Source organism: Apteryx mantelli, chromosome 2 (genome assembly GCF_036417845.1).
Source record: "Apteryx mantelli isolate bAptMan1 chromosome 2, bAptMan1.hap1, whole genome shotgun sequence".
In the NCBI taxonomy this organism is placed as follows: Eukaryota; Metazoa; Chordata; class Aves; order Apterygiformes; family Apterygidae; genus Apteryx; species Apteryx mantelli.
The window spans coordinates 132,926,100-132,953,152 of NC_089979.1; the positions used below are offsets into that span (position 1 = coordinate 132,926,100).

General features: G+C 40.1%; 1 protein-coding gene across 1 annotated transcript; it reads left to right on the top strand.

The window, feature by feature from the left end:
* Positions 1–25,985, top strand: SPMIP4 (sperm microtubule inner protein 4). The gene is given in 11 exon segments (XM_067291586.1): positions 1–134; positions 5,069–5,272; positions 10,600–10,644; positions 10,646–10,669; positions 16,452–16,481; positions 18,759–18,943; positions 21,292–21,382; positions 22,564–22,664; positions 22,878–22,969; positions 25,164–25,275; positions 25,417–25,985. Coding segments are annotated over 11 exon segments (1,587 nt in total).
* Positions 25,986–27,053: the final 1,068 nt, after the last annotated feature.

Sequence of the window (27,053 nt, forward strand, 5' to 3'; positions counted from 1 at the left end):
ATGACAATGCTACATGACTTGGCCCACTACTATAGAGAAATGGAGGGAACTGACATCCTGTCAAGAACCTTTGAGTCTAATGAGGTACTAACTCCACTTCAAATTCCTTCACGTCCAACTGTCTCACAGGATAGGTAAGAATTGAACTTGCAGAGAAAAATAAATTTGTTAAAAGTATTTGGTATTCATTTGCTATTGCTAGAAAGTGTTTTCTAACAATTATATTTTTCTAGCCTGGCATAAATTCTGTAACATTTTCTTTCTTTCTTAACCTCATGCAATAGTCTGTCAGTTCCCTGGGAAATACGTTAATTACAACTGAAAAACTGACTAGTGAAATATGTTATAGTGTGACTTTAGTGCTCAAAATCTCCTGAAACAATTTTTGAAAAGAATAGAAACAACATGTATACTGTATTTCCTATTTTGAAAAAATGAGCACATTCCACAAAACTATCACCAGCTTTAATCATCTTATTCTTTGACGTACTCTTGTTTTGAATCTTTTTTTTTTTCTAGATTATTGGTTGACCTAAAATTACTGAGATAGACTTTTAAATAAAATTTTTAAATGTCAGGAAGCCTGCATTTTGCTTTAGTAGTCACCAATGTGTAGTCAGAAAGTTTCAGGAATCAATATATTTTTATTATATTTTACTGAACCAATGATACTGTTTAGCTATAGGGCAGGATATCACTGAATTCCTGCAGTTTTTATAGTTTTGGAAAGTTGAACCTCTTTGTTGCTCAAGACTCATGAAAAAAATATTTTTAGATGTAAATTTGTATTTTTTACATACATAACAGACTCAAGAGTCAGTCTCACATCCTCCACTGTTCTTTGACATGAGATTTTATCTCTGTTGTTAGGAAACTAACCTACTCCATCTTACTGAGAGCCTTTTATTTAATACTTCTGACTTTTCCATTATTTCTAAAGTCTCATAGCAGACATCTGAATTCCAGTCAGAGTATTTCGATATTATTGGATCATCACACTTGTCAAGCTCTGACTCAAGTCATCCCACTAACATATCTTGAAACAAGTTTTTGTGTTTTAGATCTTGTATTACAGGAGTTTCGGTGAGTTTCCATCTGAACTGTTTTAATGATTGAGAGACCAGCACGTTTGCTGAATTATAGGCCTGATCTAAATCCCAGTGAACATACTAGAAGGATTTCCATTAGCTACATAGGATATCCAGGAAAAGGATGAACTGAGCTCAGAATGGACCACACAGTCAGGGTCTCAACACACCAGCAAAGCATCTTTCAGATGACAACTGTATTAGGCCCAATGCTGAAACACAGATAAGAACAAGTACAGCTAGGTCATAACATGTCTTTTCTCCATGGACAGGAAAACTTGTATTGTAATATAGACAGTGAGCTACATTTTCTGCTAATGTAAACATATACTTTAGTGAACTCACCAATTTACAGCTGAAAAGAAGGTGGCCACATGTTTTAGACTATCATACATGTTTTTAAAATGGTACATTGTTTTTCTAGTCATATATTTACAAGCAGATTAAATAAATGGAACACAGTTGTCTCAGCTATTTAAAATACTGCATCTGTGAATTTTATTACTTTATCATCTTGGACTAGATTATTTGTCATCGGTATTTCCACTGATAAACAGTACCCTGAAAAAACAGAGGCATGTTTGTGTGTTTATATCTACCTAGAAGCCAGGTACTCTAAGCATTTTACTCTGTAATCAGATGATCAGATTCAGTATTGATATAACAAGCACCTGGTAGGGCAAATTCAGTCATGATACTGAATCTGTGAGTTAGATGAACACAGAACAGGTTATGTAGGGAAAGACGGTAATAATCCTGGCAGAGTGAAGGTTGCCTGGCATTTCTTGTTAAAAAACCCTAGTTTCAGTTGCTTGTAACTTGGCCTAACTTTAGTTACTCATTCTGAAATTTCTAGGCCAACAGCCTGCCTCAAGATGCCATATGTAGTTATTTATACATTCATTGGGCAAGTGTTAATAAAAAAAAAAAAGGTTCAGCTGCTTCAAAAAAAATAGGAGTAAAAAAGTTGTTGTGTTTATTCTGTCTACTAATTCATTCAACAGTTCACAAACCCTCATGCCTTGAAGAAAAATGTACCAAAATTGGCAAACAATTTTGCAAAGGTAACATTAGATTCTGTATTTCATATGCTTATAGCAAGTCTCTAATTTATCTTAGTGCCTCTCTCCCTTACTTTTCATATTTAGAATATACTTCTGCCCTTCAAGGTGAATCCTGCATATCCAATCAGACTAATTCTCTAAGGTTTTTACCAGTAAAAACTGAATGTAAAAGATGCCATTCTGAGATACACTGGTACAGGCACCCAGTGCTGAGTACCGACTAATTATATTCCCTGAATTCCAAATCAGGATGTTACATAGTGACTATGGCTACATTATCAAGTAATGTGCACTACCAGAGAAGATCTGTATAGTGAAATAGTGGGCGCTGAGGATTTGAGGTCCAGATAAAAGGCATTTCAGATGTTTTTTACTTCAGATTACCTCTAGCTTGGTTCCAGGGACTGAATGCCCATCTGTTGCTGCAGTGTACTCCTGGTGCATTCCTGGAGCACCTTTTCCAGGTCCAGGTTATTTAATCCAGAAGGAATCCAGTTCATCTGCTCCAAGACCAAAGCACTGCAAGTAGAGACCATTGGGAGATTCATGTCAAAAGTCCACTCCTGATCCAATTAAAGCACCAGTGTAAATGCATGTGAATCCTAGGTGAACTCATGCAGAGCCAGCTCCTACCTACTCACCTGAAAACTCAGTCTCCACAGACCTTATGGAAGCTCTTGGATATTCCTTAGATGCATTAGCTTCATGTGCTGATCAAATCAGTTACTGGACCCCTTCACAAGCTCACGTTCTGTGATACTGTATTCATACACTTTGGTTTGAGTCCCCCACAATGAGACAAAGTTGAAGGCAAAAATGTAACTTTTTCCTTAAATAAAGGGAGCACTAGAAGACTTGCAAATCCATGTGATCCCAGAATGTTAGCATATTTTTCTGCTGTTTATTGGAACAAAAGAGTCCAAAGCTAGAAGCTGACTGTCAGAATTCAGAATAAATCTAGAATCATGGAAGTTAGAAATGGAAAGTCTTTATCAGGTCATTGACTATATTCCTGAGACAGTGAAGGATTGTTTGCTATATAGTCTTTAACACTTTGTCCACTCTAGCCTTCCTTTGGTATTCTCTGGGCAGAGACAATATTTTTTTTTCTGTGTCCTTGAGATCTTTAATATCACTGGATCGATATCAGCTATAAATGATTCTTTGTGAGACAGGGACTGGAAACATTTTAAGCTTAGCAAAGCCCTGTTTGGTCTGAATGGCTGATCAGACCCTGCTACCTTTCTGTACAATGTTTGTCTTTTCTGTCTAAGGTAAAGTGGTTGTTCTGCAATTTAGTAATCTGTAGACAGCAGTCAACAGGAATGATTTATTAATGTTTCCAGTGAGAGTCAGCTTAATGAATACAAACACCACAGTCATGCAGGTGACTTGGCATCAGCCTTCCTACTTTCAGAAAGGGGAAACAAGGCTTTAAACAGAACTTTTGAAAGAGATAAACGCTTGGGTTCCTTAGCAACTTAAAAACAGAAAAGCTCTCCAATAGTCCACGGCACATCAGGTGGTTATTGTGGTTCATCCTACAATACCCTTTGTGCCATGGCAAAATGCATAAAGGAACAACATAGGGCAGCAGCAGAGTGGTGGTAAAAAACAAGTAACAAACTAAATGATAGGATGCTACTCCACTGCCAAGAAACCACAATGAACAAAATGGAGTACAGCACTGTCCCTGCCCTGTGGACCATGATCTCTCTCAGAGATTTCCCTAAGGTCTATTTGGATACCTGCTACAGTTAGAGGTTTTTGAGTTAAATGTACTCTGAGAAGAATTTTTTTGCATTTATTTTTTCTTCCTTAAAAGACTTATAAATACTTGTGACCAAGACCAGGACTGTAATACCCACTTCATAGTTAGATAAATTGAGATAGACCAAATTAGTTTATTTCTTTGCACAGTTTAGGAGATGTGGACTCAGGGATGTTATTCTGCCTTCATAGCAAAACAAGATCAAGTCGCAGTTAGGGGAATCTTATACCAGAAAAACACCATAAACCTGAATCCAGCTAGGACCTGCAGAGTGGCACTTATTCCCAGTATAGCTTAATCCAGACACCCTATCCCTCCTTCCCCAAAGTTTGAGTTACCCTTTAAAGGTGTTCCTTAATAAGGTTTTCAGAAAATTCTGGACAACTAAGTCAAGGTTAAATCACCTTTTTCAGTTCTTATTTCTTTTAATAAGAAAAGGGTTGGCTGTGCAGATTTTCTCCTAACTGGGAAATCGTTGCCACCCAACAGAAAATGAAGTGTTAAATTATCAGTGAGTTTGGGGTCCACTTTCACAGCTCTAAACCAAAACTGCATGAGGTAAGCATGCATCTAAACACATTGAACTGCTTGATTTCAAATAATACAGATATATGGAAATGTACTGAATATATTCAGCCACTAGCACATCCACGTGAAGTGCCTGATATAGCTTGCATTCAGTGTGACTTACAGCTACTGAAGAAGAACATTTCTCCCCCCTCTCTAGAGATGGACAGGAGAGATTTTCAAAGGAACAAATAACAAATCCTGAAATCAGTGGGAATTAGAGGCTAAACCTTCTATCTGTGCCACTGCATATATTCTCTGTCCATATTCCACTTATGTAGTACCTAAGGGACAGTGCTGGTATCTATGTGTTGGCAGTTACATCTTGATTACATTCTGAGATACAAATGCTGCACATATCTATCAGGTTCTTTCTTCTTCTCACTGATCAAAACATAATGGACTTGATTCCATCTTCATTAAACGATGGCCATTCACCCCTGTACTTCTCCTAGTGCTGGTTCACCATCATGGCTTTACTCTAAAAGAAGGCTGGGTAACTCATAGCCATGAAAGTAAAGTCAAATTTTCATTGTTAAAAAGGTTTCAAGTAACTATCACTGTCACTGCTGTTAAAGGATGTTTTGGGGGCTTCTTTTTTTTGGATATAAAAAGTTCAGGGAATCCCTTCATTGGTGCAGGCTTCCCTGGGGAACAGAAAGGGAGCATGGAGGAACTGCACTACTTGTATTGCCAGAAGAACACAGGCCAAAGGATGAGCCTTCCTATGCATTTGTTAAAGGACATCAACATTATGGTAGTGCTGTAGACCGCTGGCCAAGGTAGGCTAGACAAACACTTCACACAGTCAAAATGTTTAAGTGAAGGGTGCTTAACAAGAATAGCAATAAGCAGCAAACAGGTTAGAGAGCAATGCAGACTGAGCCATGCAAATATCTGCATTCTGAAAATGGGGCAATTGAAGCTACTACCCTTTTGCATGATGCTCTAAATATTAATGTGGGAATACACTGGTACCCATAAACCTCTGCAGTGTGTTTTGCTGAAACTCTTAAAATTCCAAATTTCCATATTTCATTTATTTTTTGTCCAAAACGTGGTAATAATTTACTGTTGGCTGTTGTCCCAGACATCCTTCCTGACCTTAAAAATGTCACTAATGGCATGATTTACACTAATGCTCAGCATCAAGAAATCCCATAGGCATAAACATGAAAAGTAGGTGCTCAGTTTTTTCAGAAAGCTGGTTTAAAAGAAGAGATCAGACTTCATTAGACAATAGCTGAGAGGAAGAGCTCTGTGGATGCTTTATGAATCAGGACTCCTTATCCTTGCTTCTTACTACACACAAATTCCTCTTCTAAAACTGAACAGCAACACTGTCATGCCAGATTCCTGGATGCTCTGTTACTGTCAAAAGATATAACCTTGACTGAAGACTACCACTCAACTACACATGAGCCAATCAGACCCATCTCAGCAGTGGATTTCTCAGCATACCTAGCTCTGCACCCGCTATGCCACCATTGGCCAAAATCAACTGAGTTTAGGGCATGGCTACTCTCCCCAGCCTTGCCCTGTCCAGGCCCTGTCCTTGACTCCATGACAGGATAGCAATCCAAACATTCACACAGAGAAGTTTCACTTGAAATGATAACAGTTCCTAAGAGTTATGGGTCCACTGGGCTCCTGGAGCTCGGATTTCACTTGGGACATGCAGTGCCTACTAGCTTAGGGTCAGTGCAAAATCAAAATGTATAGCACCTTGCACACAGAGTCATAATCCCCACTCTTTCCTGCCAGGCCAAACCCCAGCCCAGTGCTTTATGCCTAGTAAACACCTTACCCTAGACACAGGGACTTGCTGATATTAAATCAATACTTCCCCAACAGTATCTCTGGTCCTAAACTGAACTTGAGTCTAGCTCCTCCTTTCCCTGTTCCTGACCTTAACCTCAACCTTAGCCCAGCAGTCCCTATTAGGCCAACTAAACTGGATGACTGTTGCAGCTCTCAGGGAAAAATGTAAACAGGCACTCCAACAGGCCAAGTCTTAAGGCTTCAGCTCATCGCCCTATTAGCCAAAATCCAGAACCTAGCTCTAACCCTAATAGAGGGTCCCTGCTGGCAGATCTAAAATAACCATCTGGTTCTTGCTTGAGCTAGCTCTTCAGCCTTACCTGGTAACCTGCTTGAAAAATCCAACCATAAGTTTGGCTCATTGATCTGTATGATCTTAAAGCCTGCTCCTATCATAAATTCTCACATGATGATTTCTGCAAACCTGAGACCTAACAATACCCAGATAACCCCTTGGTGAGCAACCTAACCCTAACAAAGCCCTGTCTAGACCTATAAAAAAAAATCTCTGGATATCAGGGAGTAGTGTCTTAAGGCAATACATGAGTCTGCACTCTCGCAGTTGAAGCCCTGTTACACTGTGAGACAGACATGCAGCATGTCTTTGCTTCTTCCTCCAGGGGTTCAGAATATATTGGGCTTGTTTCCACTTACACTGAAACCAGTTCCCAAACTTCTTAATCATCATGATAGCATTAGTCAGGAAAAAAAAAACAAACAGGGGGGTGCCTAGCTAATAGATAGTTAGGCAAATGATGCCAAATTTATGTTGTTGAGACAGTCAGGAAGGTTTCAAGTCACCATCATTCACTTACAGGAGAGTTTTGAAGGCAGAGCATGCTGCTGCTTAGGGCTGACCTGGAGGAGTTCAAGGATAGCCTTCACCTCTGCAGGCTTCCCTGGAGGACAGGAAGGGAATATTCAGGATAGGCATCTGCGTGGTCATTCCAAGAGTTAAAACATGACTCAAAGATTTGAAACTACCTTCCTGTCCTTGCTCTGCTCTTTGTGATCATGAACAAGCCTCTCTGTAAAATGAAGCTGATGGGACTTCCCTCCCAGGAGTGCAACAAGGCGCTGTGATCCCACAGTGATAGGATCAGTGCAAGAATGCATAATGAGCCCAAAACAAGACTTTTCTTTACTCTTGTGTTTTTCTTTTTCGAATATGCAGTTCCTTGCCTTATTTTTTGTCTAGGCACACTAGTGTAGAGCCCCGATCCATCCACGTGAATCCCAGTCTGATGAGAAAAAGAGGTCAGGAATCAAGCCTTCCCTTTTCCACAGTATGGAAAATGTCTAAGTGTCATACAGTCTGTGTAGCTCTGGTAATGTTCCTGCCCTCAGTCTGTGAGCAGGAAGATGGTTTGGCTAGTTCAGGCACAGTACATAGGTAGGAGTCATGAGGTGACTCCCCATGAGAAGGTAGATAAATGAGACAAGGGAACTAAATTCACTCTCCTAGAAAACCAACTTAGCAATCAGAATGGAGAAGAGGCTTGCAAGCCAGTTTACAATACCGTATTGGTGTCATTCTTTTGTTGTGTGTCCTCACAGCAAAGTGATAGTGCAGAAGCCTTGTCCTGAGCCATACCAACTCCTCACAATCCTGATGAGGTCACCTCTGGTGCAAAATAGAGTAGTCTCTCTTCCACACTGAGTTTCTGAATTACTCAGGTTAGCTTCCAGATAAGTAGCAGAGCTACAGTACCCCCAAGGATGCTGCCTTTGCAGGTCTCAGTGAAACCGACCAGATACAGGCTAGAAATTAATTAGGAACTTAGTGTAGTGTGAACAATTATGGAGGAGAAAGCTGAAGTGAGCAAGATGTCAATGAAGTATTTTTGCGGCTGTACATCTCATAGCACTGGCACAAATTTCAGCAGGAGAGGTATTGTTACCAAAAGGCGTAATAAAGAGAATGCCTGCTTCTTAATACTACATTGGTCTTAAGGAGTTTTTCTTCCGATTTCGGTGACAATTTCAGAAGCCCAAATAAGTATGTTTATAATGCAACTTGTAAATAAAACCCCAAGAAATATCCACAGTGAAAAACATTTTATTTTTACAGAGCAAATATTGCTTGTTCATGAGCACTTTACAAAAATTGTTGAATAAAACAAATCCTACAGTTGGGGTTTATTTAAATATAGCCTTCTAGCAAATAAAGTATTATCAGATTATGTTAATATTGGTATTTTCTATATATCTGTGGGACTTGGGGCTGTGGAAGTATTGTGCACAGGGCAAATACTGGCATGCCAGGCTCTGTTGTTTTCAAACTAGTAGTAATAGGGATGTGTTTGCTTGTGCTTCATTTTTCTAAATCACTCTGAAAGATGTCTATGAAATTTTATGAGAAGAAAACAGAGAAAACATTTTTTTTTCAGCACACCTCTATATAACTAATATGTGGCTTTTATTTCTGCTGGCAAATTTCCTCAATATATGAACTACGGCACACCAAAAGAAATTTTTTTTACATGAGAAACTATGAGCTGACAGAGCTGGTTTTAAGAGGAAAATGAAGTAATGCTCAGTGCTCCCCAGTAGATGTCAGGGTGCACAGAGTAGCGGGAGGAAAACTCAGGAGTGCTTCCTTTTCCAAATGGTGGAGTCACAGCAGGGTTCAGGTCAGAAGAATCACCTGGAGATCACCTGGTCCTAACCACTGCTCAAAGCAGGGCCCCCTCTCCAAGTTAGAGCCAAACTGCTACAACTACACATGCTTTTCTGGGTGGGAGAGGCAGTGTCCAATGCAAAAATCATCCAACCCCTGATTCGAAGAAAGCACAAGCCAAAGGCCACCTTTTTCAGATAAAACTACTGCCACTTTGCAGAGACACTGCTCCGAAAGACCCCAAGGGCAATGTCTTGCTATTGAGTCATGCTATCCACAGGCAACAAACGCAGAAGTGAGTAAAAGGTAGTAGTAAAAAAAGTAGTAAAAGGTGGACCTTTAAAAGCACAGTAGTTAAAAGCAGGCAAAAATTAAACACTTTCAGGTGAGCTTTTTTAATGCTGGAAAAAGAATTTGTATCATGGCAATCCTATGTGTATGTCGATAGTCCCAAAATCAACATTCAGGACTCTTATGGCACTGGATTTGGCTATAAGTAGAATGCTAAAGTGAGTATTGCTGCTCTATAGATGTTCCCTTCTGCAGCAGAGCCTTGCATGAGAGCTGGAAGGCTAAATCTGATCACAGATGCCTGTTTCTAGATTGACTGCATGCATAGCACAGAAGCATATGCTACACTAGCCAGTGCTAATGTGGGAGAGTAGTCATCTCAGCTCCTTATCGCACTCCTGCAGGAACCCTGGCCCAGCAATGGCAGCTTAAAGAGGAGAGAGAAAGCAATGGCCATTCTGAACTAGTGGTTAGACATGGGGTATACAGAGCAGTGCTGTAAGGAGATTCCTGTTAGACTGTGCTACAATTCCCAGGCTCTGAGAGCCCTTTTCAGCCAGGCATAAAACTCAAACTCATGCCTTTTGATTCCACATCATTTCCCTCCTTTTCTTTCAGCCCACATCTCTTCTTCAGCCATGCAGTTAAAGCCACCCATTCCTCTTAGCAACAGACTCTTGATTTATCCTTTTGAGTTAAGCTCAGCTTTAGCAGGGCAAGGTGAGAACTACAAGGCTATTTCTAATCGCAGGGAAAATCTTACTGATTATGGCTGATTTTTCCAGCTGCATTTCCTTCATTTTGGCACTCCCATTTGCTCTCTCATTTGTTTTTCCCTGATGCCCCACAATAACTGCTTTGTTTCCTTTGTTTTAACTCTAAGACAAGTACGGTGCTGTCTTGATTCTTTTCAGTGACAAGGATCATTCAGTGTGGTTGTATTCTGGGAGCCCTTTCACATCAAAAGGAACTGAAAGTGTTCCCCATAATGTAGGAATAACTCAACTTCTGACAGGATCAGAAGCTGGAACCTGCACCCATTCAAGGCATTCCCTGAGCTCCTACCGAGTGTTAGAGGTGCACAGTCAGGGGCTACAAGGGCCAGTCTTTCAGAGGTGGAAGTGCTCAGTGTTCTCAGAAACTTTGGATTCAGGCATGTGTGCTCAGCACCTATCAAAATCCAGCCCTGCATGACTTAGATTTTGAATCTGAGAATAGATTTCCACATTGGTAGTATCTATGAATTTTGATATTAAGGGTTATCTGAAAAATCAAGACAAAAACATATCTGTATCTCTCTTATTACAATTGCTTTGGCTTATTATAAAAGTGTATTTAGCATATGCTTTCTATATTTATGCTTTTCTCTTTGCACAGAGGCCTTCCCATTGAACAATACTATTACGTCACCCAGCTGAAAAAGTGATGTGCGTATGAATGATGAGCTGTAAGTTTCAACTGCATTAACCAGATTGTGTATTTAGTGAATAAAACAGCAAACTGAATATTAATTCCATGCTAATCAGATTATGCACATACAATATGAAATGCATATATGATACATGAAATGTGAAGGGGCATGTTCTGTAAAAAGGGGTTAGCTACAAACAAAAGAGAGCAAACACACTTGGGAAGGATGTTCAGAATATGGCACTGTGCCCCTTCACTTTGGTATCTCTTCAACAAGGGTCTATGAATCTGTTTTACAGGTTCTGTATTTATCAACTTGTAATACTCAAAAATATTGGCCTTTTGCTAGTTAGAATCCAGATTAAATTAGAACTGAAGTAACCATAATGCCAAGTGTATATCAGTCTATTTTTCTGGAGTATATACACAGAAATATTTTAGGAGGAGTCTTGACAAAGGTTGTTTTCCTCACTGCTACTGTTTAAGAGAAAGCACATTGAGTAAATTTGGATGCTGCAGGATTGCTGCAATCCAACTTTTTGCCACTTGATGGCACCAGCAAAGCGCTTAAACTCCATTAAACTACAGAGATTTTAGATTTAAGATAAAGTATGAACATAAATCTTAAAAAGCAGAAAATGAACAAGTTACACCTCTCACATTAGCATTAGCTTAACTATACATCAAAATATAGTTAGACAGAGCATATTAGAATCCTGAGAATAATTCTGCAATGATTTTGCTGGGTTATATCTACAGGGCTGTGAGGGCCGTCGTGTGACCCCCACAAGTTTCTTTAGCTCTGCCCATGTGAGGTACTTGCTCCCCATTCTGTGTAATCTCAGACACTTCAGAAAAGCAGGAAAGCTAAGTGTAAGCTGGCCACAGAAGCTACACAAGGAAACCTGAAACCCTGCTCTTTGTAGTTCACTGCTCTTCACAGGCTCCCCTTTTTACTATCGCATTACAGTATACAGGACAAGCAGAGTTTGGTTGCCTACAAGAGAGTACTGGCCAAAACTCCTTTTTACTGGGACAGATTGTGACCTTTGACCAGCAGTGAATATTAGAGGCATTGGCTGAGCTGCTTTTGCATAATTTGACTAGGACTACAAGGATGATGTCTTCCTGCAAGTTCCCCAAGCACTACGTTGACAAGATCTGGCCCATCAGAATGCACTTTTGTAAGAAGATAATGGATCATTTGAAAATTGCTTTAAGACTAATGTCCATGCAAAGTGGGCACAGTCCAGCCCATTTTTGCACTGTGCACACAATGTCCCAAGTCTGAGATATAACATGGATGCAGAATCAGGCTCACTTACCTTTTAACTCTGACCATTTACATGGTTTTCCACTTGTCTCTCATTTGCTTAGTCAAGCTGCCTGATTCTGTTTTATTTAATCTTAGAGGGTCTAACACAACCTCAAGAAAACTCCACTGACTGCAGTAGAGTGATGCCAGGGAACAATTTGGTCCTCTGTGGCTTGATAGTCAAATAAGTGTCCTGTTATGTGACACTTATATTGGCAACCCTGAGACAACAGCAGAAGCACAAGCAGATTGTGGAGTAAAAGTAAAAATGACCTGTTGCATGGGATAGAAGGCCTGCTGTGTTTTCAGTAATTCCTAGGCTAGGCCAACCTCAAGTGGATCTTGGTTAAAGATGTTTTCAGACCCATTCATTTCCTAGAAAGCGCGTTCCTCATGCCAGTCCTTCACCAGAATGAATTATCCATATACCCAGGCTGGGACAGAGATCATAGCCCTTTCTGGGAATTTGCTTCCTTAAGAGGAAGTAGCAGGGACTGCTGTGACTATCTGTCCTTGTGATAGCTCTATAAGGAAGAAGGAGGTTTTACATAAGGGTAGATCAAACTCTGCCCCAGTACATACTGAAAAGGATATGACTTTAGACTCCAGATGTTTGACCAATTGCACATTGATGTACTTTCTCTATCAGTTTTGCATTCCCATCATAACCTGAAACATACTGGGTCTCTAAAACATTTTATGGTCTGCTTTATGCTAGTTTGAGCATTTTTTTTCCTATGAGGTTGTATTTTCTCTGTCTTTTAAAGACTTTTAAGTTGAAGGAAAGGGTATTTCCTTAAAAAAAAGTGAAATACATGCAAAAAAAATCTCCTGTGTTGATAGTTCAAGATCTTTCATAGCAATTACTCTCCCTGCTGTCAAGGGACTTTCAGATGGTGACAGCCACACTGAACCTTTCTTGTAAAATACCCACTGAGTGGTGCTCTGCAGGCCTACTTGGAAGCTATTAACACTTAGTTTGTTTACATTATAGCCTGTGAGGCCTCCTTTGAGCCATTAGTCTTTTGTGGGAAATGAATTACCAGGCATTTGCAATAACTCCTTCATGGGACAACTTTGCCATTGTCTTAAGTATGCACACTACATATCCTTGTGCAGTTTTGCATTAGAATGAATCACCTGGCTCAAACACATCTACTTTTCTTAAGTGCATTAGCAGTGGGCCACATCTTCTCTGCCAGTCAAATGTCCTCAAGAGAGAAATGTAATCACCTGCTTCCATCCAAACGGAAGGTGTAATGAGCCCTCCAAAGTTCACATTACTGGCCAAAGGGATCAAACAAGGCCACAAAAAGTCTGAAAGGGCTTTGCTCCCTTTTGGAGTAACCCACACTAACCAGATGATCATCTTCTGGTAGGTGTCACTAGTTCCACAAACATACACTAAATCAGGCTACAGTGTTTGCAGCTGTCCTTGCAAAGGCAATGAGCTTTTGGGTGGGTTCAGTAACAGAACAGAATGAATAAATACTGGCTTTTTTCCATGTGGGTTTTAATCTTCTTTCACTGCTTGTCATGCAACATTGCATTGTCATTCCTCTGGCTTTCCCCAAGCTCCCTGACCCCTGGTTCCCTGACCTGCAGCTCCTTGACCAAGCAGGTTTTAAGGTTAGGCAAGGTAAGTGATTGCCTCCCTCTGTAAGAATCAAGGGAAGCAAAGCAAGCCAATTTACAGATGTGAAACGTGTTTTATTCTCCAGTGGCAATTCTCTTCCTGTTAAAATTAGCGAGAGTAATAAATCTTATTCTCTTAATAATTTACTGAGTACATGGGGAACTAACAGGAAAGAGCTGCAAAAAGTTCTTTGGCCTAATCTAGAAAAGCTGAAGGTCATGCAGCTGCCTGCACTGCACCATTCTCAGGCCAGTACCACACCTGCGATAACAACCAGCTCTGTAGAGGCACCTACCACGTATCTGACAGTACAAAACTTGTGGGAATTTGGAGCCCTTAAGGAGGTCACACAGGTTTCAATGTGTCTTTTATTAGTATTTCTGAGCTACTGAGTCTCTGCATCCACTGGTTTGCACTACACCATGAGGGGAGACACAGAACTGCTGCAGATGAAGCACAAACAGAAGTGTTTTCCATATGGATACTCCCTGACATGCAACCTGGTTAATGCCTATTTTAATCAAAAACTGTTCAATGACTGCCCACAGTGTACTCATTGCTACAGAAAACGGACAGTCTTCATCTGGACCATGCCTTGGGGCATGGGGCTCTCCAAAACCGGGAGCGTAAGTCTCTCCAGCTTGAGCATGACTTCAAGAGACTGTGATAGACCCCACATCCTCAGTGGACTGAACATAAAGGGTCACATAACTACACATAACTACTGAACAACTGCATTTTGTGTGATACTGGCAAACTTCAGCAAAAGTCTACTAGAACTCCAGTGAAAACATCTCAGAGCCAAATTTGGACAAATTACTATTTCTTTCTCCCTTCCCAGTTAGACCTCTACCATTTCTATACTGCCATCCATCCTAAGCAGCTTCAGGCTTGATTACCCAATTTAAGTTTTAAAATGTAAGGAACACTCTAAATACCTGTCCACTTTTGAAAATGTAAGGCTTTGTAGGTTGTTACAACCTGAGCTCACAAAGCCCCTCTAAATCATGTAGTCATGGAAATGCACACTTATCCTTATTTTACTGCTGTCTCAAGTTTAGATATTATAATGAAAAGTGCTCTGTAAAGGTACATAAATAGTTCTCCCATGCTAGAGCACAAAGGAGACTGATTCTCCTTATACTTGCACATTTATATCACGTATATGTCCAATGCAGAATGCAACAGGGAATGCATTCCAGCACAATGTGAGTAAGTGGAGAATAAACACTAAGTATTTTTATTCAACCTTATGTCTACAGTGCCAGACAATTTTTGTTCTAACTGTAGAAATAGAAAATCAATTAAAAGTATTTGTAGAATAAACTTTTCAAGATTGCTTTTCTGTAAGTGTGGCTATTTCCGTAAAGGCTTTCATTTTTCAAAACAGACACAAAGTTTGAGTCTGAGTTCTAGGTCGTCACAAATATAACAGTATGCAAATAGATGTGAGAACCTGAAACTTGTTTAAATCCTGTTATTTTTATAGCATCACACATTAACACGAAAATAGATCTTTTGTTCAGCTCAGTAGAACCATGAGTTGATGAGTTTGATGTAATTCATCAAAACACCCATAACTGTGGAAATAAATGAGCCCAGGACCGTATCTAAGCTCTTTGAGGAACAGGCCATGTTTCATCTCTGTATTTGTACAACATCTGTCTTTATGGAGTTCAGTTCAGTGATGAAGCGGCGAGGTTGCAGCTCTTGAGTCACAGGTGGCTTGAACAGAGTCTGGGTATAGCTCCTATGCAATGGCTATGCCATTTAACTTGGCTACTGGGTAATCCCCAGCTGTGGGAGGAAGAAAGTTCCCCCGGGAACAGCTGAGGCTGAAATGATGGAGTCCCCATGGGGCCTGATAGCATCCCACACAACTCTGTCCTCAAACTGAGTTGTGGGAAGTCTGAAAAGTTATCACCATCTCCCACTTGGGAATGAATCCTGGGTATCTTTCTCCTCACTGAGAAATACTAGGGCTCTTGGCCATATGGAGGTTTTGGTATACGGCTTATAGAATCAAGAACATTGATATGACCACTATATAAATAATAAAGAGTAAAAAAAAAAGATTATCATCAGGCACTCTTTCCTATCCATACATTGTAAAGACCCTTTCAAGCAATGCCTGGTAATTTAGCCTTCCTCACCAAACACATGAGATTTTGGAGTTCCCGATAAACCACTTAATTTCTATATCAGATCATACATATGTCCAGTAATATTATCTTTCAAACATCTTTTTCTCTCTCTTTCATCATACCACAAAGAACCGCTAGAGCAAATTAATTATTTTTTAACTCTTAGACATATTTCTGTCTTGATACAATTGCCAAGAGACTCTTAGCTAGCCTCATTGATGAAATTCTTGCCCTTTAGAGTTAGTGTTCTCTTTTGATTGCTTTTTTAAAATTTATTTGAAGCATAAAATAAGTTCTATGGTAGAATATAAATAATTTATCAGCATGGAATGAATGAATACTTTCTCTACAACTATGACTAGGATGATATATTTTCTGTTTTGCATTACTGATAAAAGGATTTATTTTTATAAATAGAGCATGCAGTTTATTAATATAGAACGTATTACACAAAAATGTAAGAGGCTGGATATTTTTCCTCACTCCTTTCAAAAAGACATTCTGTGCATTGCTTGTTCCAGGAGCCTTTTCACTGTTGGCACTTAGCAGCATAAAGCATTTCTCACAGAATGAGTGATATCAGTAAGAATATGGTCTGCAGTACTCACACATTGATTTGTCTCTAATGTATATTAACTGCACTGATTCAGATTAAATGTGGGATGTGCAAATGTACATGGGACATTTCAAGTTACTTACTTAATATTTTTCTTCTCTAATATAGGCTTCATAAGCCGCCAGACAGTTTGGCTAAGTAAGTACATTTCACTTATATTGTACCTTATCTTTTCCTAATGAAATAAAAAAGGCAAGTCTTTTCTCTTATAGCCATAATTACACAGTGAGGTTCCTGGGCAATAAGCAGCAGCAAAATTACTAAGCAAAAAGCTCTCTCTTGAATGAGGCATATAATGACAGGGTTAGCAGGTGAGCAGTGTTTGCCTAGTACACCCATTCTACGGGCTAATGAGGTTTCCTGGCTCACTTGAGTATAGCCTATTTACATGATGTGAACTGAAGCATCTGGGAGTGCAGATAGGGGATCTATGGTATGGATACAGCAGATTTATGGGAGAGAAGCCTAGCAAAAGTGTAGGTTGGTGAGACATCTTGTTACCTCATGATGCACAGCCTCAGGAGTTTGGCTCCCATATAAGGTGGAGGCTGTTTGGTTTTGTTTTCTACAGCAGTTGGAGAAAGGTATTTGTTCTCAGTAAATTACCATATGCAATCATGGTAAAGTTTAGATGGATCAAAATGGGTTGCTATTCTCTTTTACTAGAATAAACCACTGTTTCATCTTCCTTGAAAGATCCTTGCCATTTCAGAATTTTAATTAGTTATTGAATTACTTTATCATGAAAAACTGAAAGCTGAAAAGAACAGCCACAGCAATGTGGACACTCTCCATGAAATTCCAGTTCTCAGTATCTCACAAAGCTCCATTTTAGCTTTACTCTCCTTCCTCCCAGAAGTAAATGTCTTTTTAGGGGCAAATTTTGATTTCACAAGCAATCAGTTATTATTAACTGGAGCTGTACAAGAATCAGAAATCCACACTTCCCTTTCCTTAAGCCACATAAAAGTAAACATGAGTTGATACGACTGATTATGTACAAATGCTATAGTTCTTTTCTTGCTAAGGAACAACATAGCCAATAAAGAAGCAACTCCTCATTTGTCCTTTCTTCTGGCTACTTGTTTGAGTATCTATAAGCATGCACAATTTATATTTGACTATTTTATGGTGATAAATGGTTGGCAGCTACCAGGGCCACTGAAGTTGGATGCTGACCTAGCAGGACAGTTAATTATTCTGTTTTTACATGAATAGCAACCAGTGCCCTGATCCAATGACATTAAATCCCTGTATGAATATTAATGTGTACTGCATTGGAGTTTTGTTCAACTAAGCCCCAGGTTTGTTTAAAATAATTATATCTGAAGGGTCAAAGTATGTTTCTGCCATGGAGGACATAGTTACTGCCACAGGAAATCACACCCAGTGTGACTCATATCTAGACATACTATAGTCTCCTGTACAGCACAGAGAAATGTACAATGGCTGTGTGTGTTCACTGAGCAATCTCCTCTCCTTCTTCTGTTTTCTGCCTTAACCTTTTTTACAGTTCTGCAGGTAATGTGAATGTTTCTTTTAAATGAGTGGGATTGCATCTGCCATCCTTCTCTGCCCCTTTCTAAAGCCAAAATCTGCTTTTCTCAAGGTTGCACTTGTGTACAGCAGATAAGACTGTTTCTGTTTTGATTAACTTTCTCCAGCAGTTGTTTTTCCCCTTCTTCTCTTCCTCACACTGTTCTTCATGACAATCTTGCTTTACTTATCCCTTCATCTCTGTCAGTTCTGGTGTCTTCAGGAAATATTTTTTCCCTGGAAATCCTTCTCATGAGTTCTTCAGTCATTTATCGCTCCTAGAGCCTCTCTTTGCAGAGCCTCCTGTCCCGCATTCCATTAAGGCCAGAGGAAATTCCTGAATATGATGCTATCCAGTACGGTTTGTGATAGACTCATGAGAATAGCGTTGTTCTGCAAGTTGTATTCATATGTAATTGTAGCTAATGGGAAGACTGTAATGATAGAAGCCAACATCTTTATTTGCATCTGGGGTTTGATACTGAGGCATCCTTTCTTGAGTTTGACTTGTGTCCATCTTAACACCTCAGAGAGAAATTGCTGAATTCAACATGTACCACATTTCACTGTAGAGTTTGTCCAAGAGGCATAGTAACCTATGGAGTGTTAATGACGCAGGTGCCCAGTTCTGCAAGTGACAAAAACAAACACAATGTTCTCTTTATGTAGCAGAAGAGGTAGGTCATTGATAGATAGGCAGAGATCATTGTGAACTCCTTGTAGGGTGCAAGCAAGAGAGGACTGAGGAACTAAGGTTTCTCTGCTACTCCTCTCCTAGTTCTTGCAGAATGCTATCTTAAATGTTAAAATGTCTGTGAAATGTGAAATAAAGAAACTTTGTTTTTTTCTGCCCTTCTTGCCAACCCAAACAAATCTAAGACCACTGTGCCTGCCCTCTCCCACCTCTCATCCCTACCAGACACACATCTCTAGGTACGCCATGTTCCCAAACTTCAGATCACCTGAGGATCGATACACTGGGGTTGAGGCAAGCCATCATCAGCCTTTTCATCCCAATATGCCTACCAAGGCTTTTGATGTGGTTGTTTTGAGGAAGACCAAAGGTAAGAGAGCATTCAGTTCGTTTGCCATTTATTCTTGACACTTATTTAGAAACATTACTGAAGTCGTGTTTCTCCTTTAAAATGAAACTTAACAGAGCCAGAATCTGAGAATTATCAGTAGTCAAGCTAAGCACATTGACTTAAATTGGAGCTCTCCATGCTGATAGCTGCAAACTCCATTGGGGATACCTCAGCACTGAGAATGCTGAATTAACCTCTATCTCATGTGAGCACCTTGCAGCCTCAAGAGCCAATGGAGCTATCAAACTGGCTGTTATTTCCCTACAAAAGCAAGGTGTATCATTCAGTGTATCTGATATCTCTGGTCAGGCAAATAATTCTTCCCAGTCCCAGGGAGTGGCAAGGAAAAGAAAAAAAGGCATCTGATGAATCAAAACCCTGCAGTTCCTGGGCCAAAGCCATGCCTGGCATAAATCTACTGAGGACAACAGAGGTACCCCTGAAATGAGTGCTGAATGATTAAAAATATTTAATCACTACACAGATGGTATAACAAGTTCCAGAGTGACAAAGCAATCCTTTTTAGCCCTCATGAAGCTGAGATGAAGCCCTAGACATTCATTATATTCAGATTACCATGTAAGCCATCACTGAGATATTTGTTTTTAACCCTAGCAAGGTGACTTTTTTTGCTAGAAAATAACGCAGATTAGAGCAGTATTCAATTACACTGAGTTTTAGCATACCTCAGAGCCAGAGTCATCAATCCCATTTAATGGCATTTGGCTCTGAGAGCGGCAGGAAAAGAGCATGAGATTCTTGGTCTTGGTCTGGTTTTCCCAGGAGGCAGTCATCTGCGTTGCATTTTTGCAAGATATTTCTTGTTGGAAGACTTTGCAGATCACCTGCATGAACTGATGAGCAGCTCTGGACAGCTGTTGACCCCATAGGCTTATTAGGTATTTGGGACAGGAGAAAGCATGCCTTTTCACAATAAGAGGGTTCCTGGTGCAAGAAGGTGTTCACCAGCACCTCAGTTTGTCATGGCAGTGCTTGCCAGGAGGGGGCTTGACAATAACTATATAAAACAGAAAAAGCATATGCTGGTGTTGATAAGAAGCTTTCAGTAGAGTAAAAGCTGTTAATGTCAAGTGGGATGTCAATTTGCATTAATTAGCTGCCATTCCCAGGCATTGCCACAGTGCTATACAGTAATGTTTTTAGTTTTGTACATGAGCAGTTTTTAGTCCATCAAAACCAAATATCTCTCCACAGAATATGCTAGAAGTAGTCATTTTTAGTCACTTTTCTCTGATCATTGTTCAATATAAGTAACAGTAATCACATGCATGGAGGTGAGCTTGCAAAGCCTATTCTTGTGCAACACGAGGATCACTGGAGGCCAAGATCTATTCCCAGCAAAGCTTATCAAGTTCAGAATTACTAGCTTAGGGGGCAGCTACTGCTGACACTTAGAAAATATCTGAACTTCATTTGCTGCTCCCTCCATATGGTTTGACTTCCTCTGAGACCAGGACACTCAGGTCTCAGTGACTGAGGGAGAAATCTCTGGTGAAGTCCAGATAACCTAGAGCACATCCAGGTGACTTTTACCACTGGAAGGATATATTTAAAAGCTTTGTGCCTTTTCCACATCTTAGCTCTACAAAGTTCAGAGTACCCATTATGTAGTTAGCCCTGGCAGCATCATTGTGAGGTATGTAGGGTAACTGAGACAGAAAAGCTGAAGAAAAAAAGCAGTGACAGAGCCAGGGTTAGAAATGAAGCTCTTCCAAGCATGCACTGCAGTTTCATTTTTATAAGACATCTAGTGGCACCCAGTTATTCCTCTAAAGGTGACTTTACAGGTATAGAGCCACCTTCACAATTAATCAAACCTTATTGATCTTACTGTCTTGTTGTTTGTAAAAACCATGCACACAAAATGCAATAAGAATCTTCCAAGCTGGTGTCTGGATTAATCCAGATCTCCTGCAGTAGGTCATGGGCAGATGACCCTCTGCAGAGTCAGCTGTGTTCAGGGGATTCAGCCTTCAGCTGCTTGTCACCACCTCTGTGCCAGAGGCAACTGATCCTGCAGATCTGCTGGTGGAGATACTCACCTGAGTGCTTCCAGAAAGGCAGCTGGGTTAACTTCAGCTGATTAAATGGATGACCTGGGCTAACCCTGCTGATTTGGTGCCAAAAGAGTGCAGAAGTCAGTCTCCCAAGGTAGAAAAGACATAATCAGCAGCTCACAGAAGTAACCTCTTCCACCTACACAGCTGCCTGTATAGCGAGCGTAAGTCTACAGCTTAAAATGCAGATCCACCTGTCATTCTGATCAATGGTGTTACATTGGAATATGTTAAATATTTCTGTTGCAGGTAATCTGTATAGGCACGAAGTGGTCAGTATTCCCTCTGACTCTCAGAAGGAGGCTGTGCATTGGCTGGGACAGCACGCATACTTTCATGTATGTAGTTTGTATGGCTGAGCAAAATGTCTTTCCCTTTATTATTATTTTAATCAAACCTGAATGTATCTCTTTCACAGGGGACAATTTTACACAGAGAAGTACTATATTGTTCCAAACACTGGCAAGTCATGAATTAGGCATCACATAAACAAAACAAAGAGCAAATGACTTTAGAGAGAGCTTTCATCCACCTCAGCAATATATAAACAAGACCAGAAGCTAACAGGCTGTCCTGTGACGAAAGTCTTTTAATTTAAGGACTAATTATGTCTCCTAGGACCTAGCTAAGTAGCTATGGAGATAAGAAGCACATGAAGCAGCAAAAATGGCCACTGACCGTATATCTGGGGAGCTCCTCCCTTCAGAAGCCTAGATAAGGCTCTGCTGCCTCCCAAAGAAATGGGTTTGGTCAACAGGAGATCTATGCTCTGCCTTAACTCTCCACAAGTCCTACCAACATATGGACAGGCTAGTGTCTCCATTTCCATGTTTTGAAGGAAACACACACCCTCTCTGTAGACGATCCCTTTCTCCAACCTTGCCTTACATAGTTGTAGTGATGGAAAGGCTAGGCTGGTCTGTGAAACAGAAGAGTGAATATGTTGATGAATGGTCAGGTTTCTACTACTCTTCAGCTTGGTTAAAAAAGTAGTTCTCTTCCCAAAGGGATCTAACCTAAAGTTTGATGACAGATCAAAGTCATGAAGAGTTCAGGGAAAGACAGAGATAAACAAAGATACAGATACTGCCTTTTTAGACACACAGCCTTATAGATGTGGCAGGGAAAAAGGTAAGTGGCAGTCCCTTTTAAGGTACGCTATTAGTATGACTGCAAAACAAAGTATATATACTATGCAAAGTTCTGCCTAGGTGTGGCTAGTGAGAACCTGATTCCAAGTTATTTGGATTGTGTTCAACTAAACCATGCACCTGTTATATCTTCCACTTGGGTGGCAATGAAGTACTGAAGATATTTTTCCACCACATTTTTATTAGCATTTTCTAAACAGATAATTTCTAGGGGTTTTATTTCAAAGCTTTAAAGCAGTATTTTTATACAAAACACAGTTGGTTTACATTTTACATATTTCTTTTTTATCCTTCAGCTTCCTAAGTTTGCTGAACAAAAGGGTCAAATATACTATCCAAATCCACCAAAGATAGTGGCCCCTAACTCCACTTTTAAAGACCTAAAACATAACCTCTCTCCAAGAACAATGAATATGTTACGAAACAGTGAAAGGGCTCAGTGGATCACAACATATAGTCGGGACTTCACAGGTAGGCATTTTTTGTTAAAATAATTTACCTGGGATAACAATGAAAGGCCACATGATATTAGCACCCGGTTCTCTCTAGAAAAATCATTTTTAGTCCTTTAGTAATAAAGATCACAAAAGCTGTAAATTATCTGAGATTTTTCTCTGTTTGTGTGACTGACCATTCTCATTTCCCTAACAAGAATGTGTGACAATAAAATATGTCTCCATTAAGGCAGAGGTCCTATGAACCCCCTTAACCTGGATGACTACGACATGAAGGTACTTGATAGATTAATGCAAGAACTAGGAGAAGATGTGGAACTTGTAAGTGCTGCAGTTACTAAGGATTTGATGCTTCTGCCACAAGTACTATTGGCAAGAGTATTCCCAGATTCAGCTAGCAGAATTAAACCTTTCCTCCGGTAATACACAACTGCAGGATAAGGCTCACTCTAAAACAGAGACAAAAGTTCAGTACAGCAGATCAGTCCTGACAAAGCTGGTTGACAGAATTCTTATAATACATTATAATTCTTATAATACATTAGTGACTTGTTCTGGGTTTGGGGGGAGGTTATTGTGATTATCTGCTTATTTTTTATCTTATCTTTTAAAGCTGCCACCAACACATGACTGCAATTCAAAGGACCATTTGCCTTGAGAAGTATGAGTAATAATCTCCATAAAGTGATTTGGCAGCTCTCCTGTGAATGGTACAGCACTGCAGAGACATATTGGGTAGATGTTCAGCTGGTGTAAATCAGCCTCACTCCAGTCATCAGCTTACTGTCTTTACTGCACATTGCCTCATTCGATAAAAACCCTAGTACTATTGCAAGCTATTGCCTCCTTACTAACTACACCAGTTTAAGTTTGGCATAGTGTATTCTACAATCCATCCTCCTCCATTTACATGAGTGATTTGCCTTTTTACCTTAAAGGTGCATCAGTAACATGCAGTTCCTTAAAATCACTGGATTCTATTTTAATGCACAGGTACTCTGAAGAACATAAAACTAGATTGAGAAACTCCATGCTTATTGTCTTCAGAAATTTGGTGCTCAGTGTGCTCCGTATAAAGCTGAAGAGATATTATTTTTCTTAAACACTACACATGCAAGCAAAGCATTACACGCTATATAAGCATAGCAAATCAAGTTGAGCTGCTTTTTGCTCCTGGATCATTACCTATAATGACTTTTCAGTGACATCTGTGCCTTGTCATGCACAGTATATATACAAATTTAATTGATTGTAACTGACTAAACAATTCTGCTGGTAAAACAGAAGGAATGGATTCCCAGTCACCCTCCCAGAGCACTGCTGGCTTTACAGCACTTGCAGGTTCAAATTTCTTTGTCTCTAATGCCTTCTGGCAGCTAAGTAACAATTTTCGTAGTTATATTCCAGAAAACAGTCCTAGATGAAAAGTACCAAAATTATCCTGCTTTTTCTATTGGATTTAAAAGAAAAATCTAAGTAATGAAATCCCTTTAAAAGGGTATTTACAGGTTTTTGATAATTGAATCCCTGTATCTGAAATGGAAAAGCTGTCTGGCTTTCTCTCCAGTGTGATGAAGGAGCAAATATTTTACTTTATGCCGATGAACACTTTCAAGAACACTTTCAACAGTTTGCCCCTGGAAATGAAAATCCAAACTAGCAGCTTATATCAAGTCAAACCAGAGCAGTTTTATTGCCCTTTAGTTTCCAAAGTGTGATTGGAAAAGTCCTACCCTGGGCCATGCAGCTTTATCTGAACAATATTATCCCATTTAAAGGATACATACATTTAATATCAAATGCTCAGATTGTTCAGCAGAGTAAGTTCTTGACTGTCAGTTCTTTGGGTACAGCTCTGATTTACTTTGTTTGGACAGTTCCTAGTACAAAGTCATTTTGACTCTATGCTAGTATCCAAAGCATCAACACTACAGATGATTAATACGGGATAATAGTATTCAAGCAGTGGATCAAACTGTGATTGAAGGAGCTAAAAGGCCAGTGAGCCTCCTTAGTTCCACTTGTAACTGTTCCTAAACAAAGTTAAAAATACACTAATGCAAGTCATCTTTTATATTGTCACATTGCTTAAGGGATCACAAATTGGAAGACAGATGCTTGTAGAAGGAGAAGGTGGCACAGGACATTTCTACACATTTATATCTTATGCACAGGGATGGGGCAGAATATTTTGTCTTTTCTGAAGCATAAAGACTGAATCTAAACTCCCTATATGGCAGGGCAGTGACCAATGTCTGGGCTGCTCCCCTTCACCAGCATCTATTTTGCATACTGTCAGAGACAAGCAGAGCCCAAGAGTGACACGGCTTCCATGCCTGGCACAATACCTGTCCTAGTTCCCAGGTGTGATGCTTCCTTCATTTTCCACAGTGTGCACTACTAAAGGTAGACTCATAATTGAACCATTTCACTAGCTGCAGACAATGTTTACACCAATCCCCGCTAAAATAAGAGTCTCAGGCGACAGTGTTAATTCTGTTCCTTCCCCCATTAGAAAGAAACATTTCTGCCAAGCCTTTCACAAGTGAGACCTCTTGAAGGGCGCACTGCACATTTACTTCAAGGTCGACGTCCCCATGAATCAATTCTGCAAGAACAGCACTCCTCCGAGGTTCAGATGCCTCCACCTTTATACAGTGTTCATACCATTGTACCCAGCTACTCAGACACAAAGCTGAGTAAAATAAAAGCAACAGCCAGTCAGCAGTGCAAAGTGACAGAAAACACAGATCAGAAATGGGATGTGAGCCAAGAGCAGGCCCATCTGTCTCAGATATGTTACCAGAAAGATGATTATCTGGATACAAAGCCACCAGCAAACAAATTTCAGAAAATCATTGACACGTGGCAAACAGAAGCATTGTACAGGAGGCACCTTGCAGGAAGGCCTGAAATTGAATCCCTTCCAAAATCTGCATGTTCCCTTTCCTATAAAGAGTTGAAGCCCAGCCATTTGGACCAATATAGAGTATGGAACAACCCAGATAGTCTACGTATGCCTGGCTTACCACAGGATGTAAAGAGTGAAGAAAGTGGAACTATCATGCACAAGCTTTGGCATCAAGAAGCAAGACAGCCTCTATGGAGATCAGAGGACAGGCCAAGAAAGACAGCACTGCCTGAATGTATCCCCAGTTATGAGGTTCCTCAGCACTGGACAACATTGCTGGAGCTGCAGGATTCCTTCTCTAAGACAGCAGCACACAAACATTTTCATGATTCTATTGAAGGAGAGACAAAAGATCTCAGAGATAACATTACTGAGAGAAGGAGACACAAATTCTATGGTTTCAATTCTTTTTATTTCTACAACTGACACATTCCTTCAGTCTTGAAGAACAGAGTAACAAATAAAAAGTACTTCAATACAACTTGTATGTCCTTTCCTAGAGAACAAAGATAAATTCAAACAGGAACAGGTAAAGAGAAGAGCAGCTAGGGTGGTGCAGGATATGTGCAGCCTATTTGAAAAGAAGGGACAAGAACGCCTTTTCTTGGTTGGGCTAAAGGCTGTGGAAACATGATTTTCCTTGAGAAACACATCAGTGGGATAAACACTGGTTAGGGAAGGAGCTAGTTCATTAAAGGTCAGATGGGTTCAAGAACAAGCGCTACAGACTGATGGGAATAAACTTAGGCTGGGAATCAGAAGATTTCTGATGGTCACAGCAAGGAGGTTTAAGGATAGCTCTTCAGTATAAAAGATGAGGATCAGAAAACAGACTGCTTAAAAGTGGACTTGACCAGTTTATGAAAGGAACTATGACACAGTTAGGAGGGGATTAGAGTCAATGACCCAAGAATTCCCTTTGTAGGCCCTCACAGGCACCAGGCTCTATGCTTCCTGGCAAAAAGGACCCTCTGCTAGCCTGGAGGGAGTCTAAAGCCAATCATGTCAGCACCATCACACACCCAGAGACAAACATGATGAACATGAGCTGTGGAGTATCTCTGTGTGTGCGTAGCGCATTCCCAAAGCCTCCATACTCTTATACTCACCAGGTCCTTCCCAGGCCTGTATTCCTGTGTGGGACCTATTCTGGCTTATGTTTTTGACCCTTTACTTTTCTAGTCATTTTCTAAGACCCAGGAATGTTTAAAAGAGCTGGAAAGTCAATGGAGACTGTATTAAATCGCAGTGAAACCTGGTGTAGGCAGGATGGGTCTTAGTATTCCCTTCAGGACTTTGAAGGAGCTTTGGAATGAAGCAGGTAAGCTATCAAAAACATGCAATTTGTTATTAGCATTTAGTTTGAGAGGGCTGCAAGTGTCAATATAGTAGCTAAGAAGGAGTAGTGGGAATTAACTTGGTGGTTACAAAAACAGTTAAGAAACTAAGACATAAGGACAGAACAGCTCTGCTGCTGTGTTGTGCTTCCTAAAC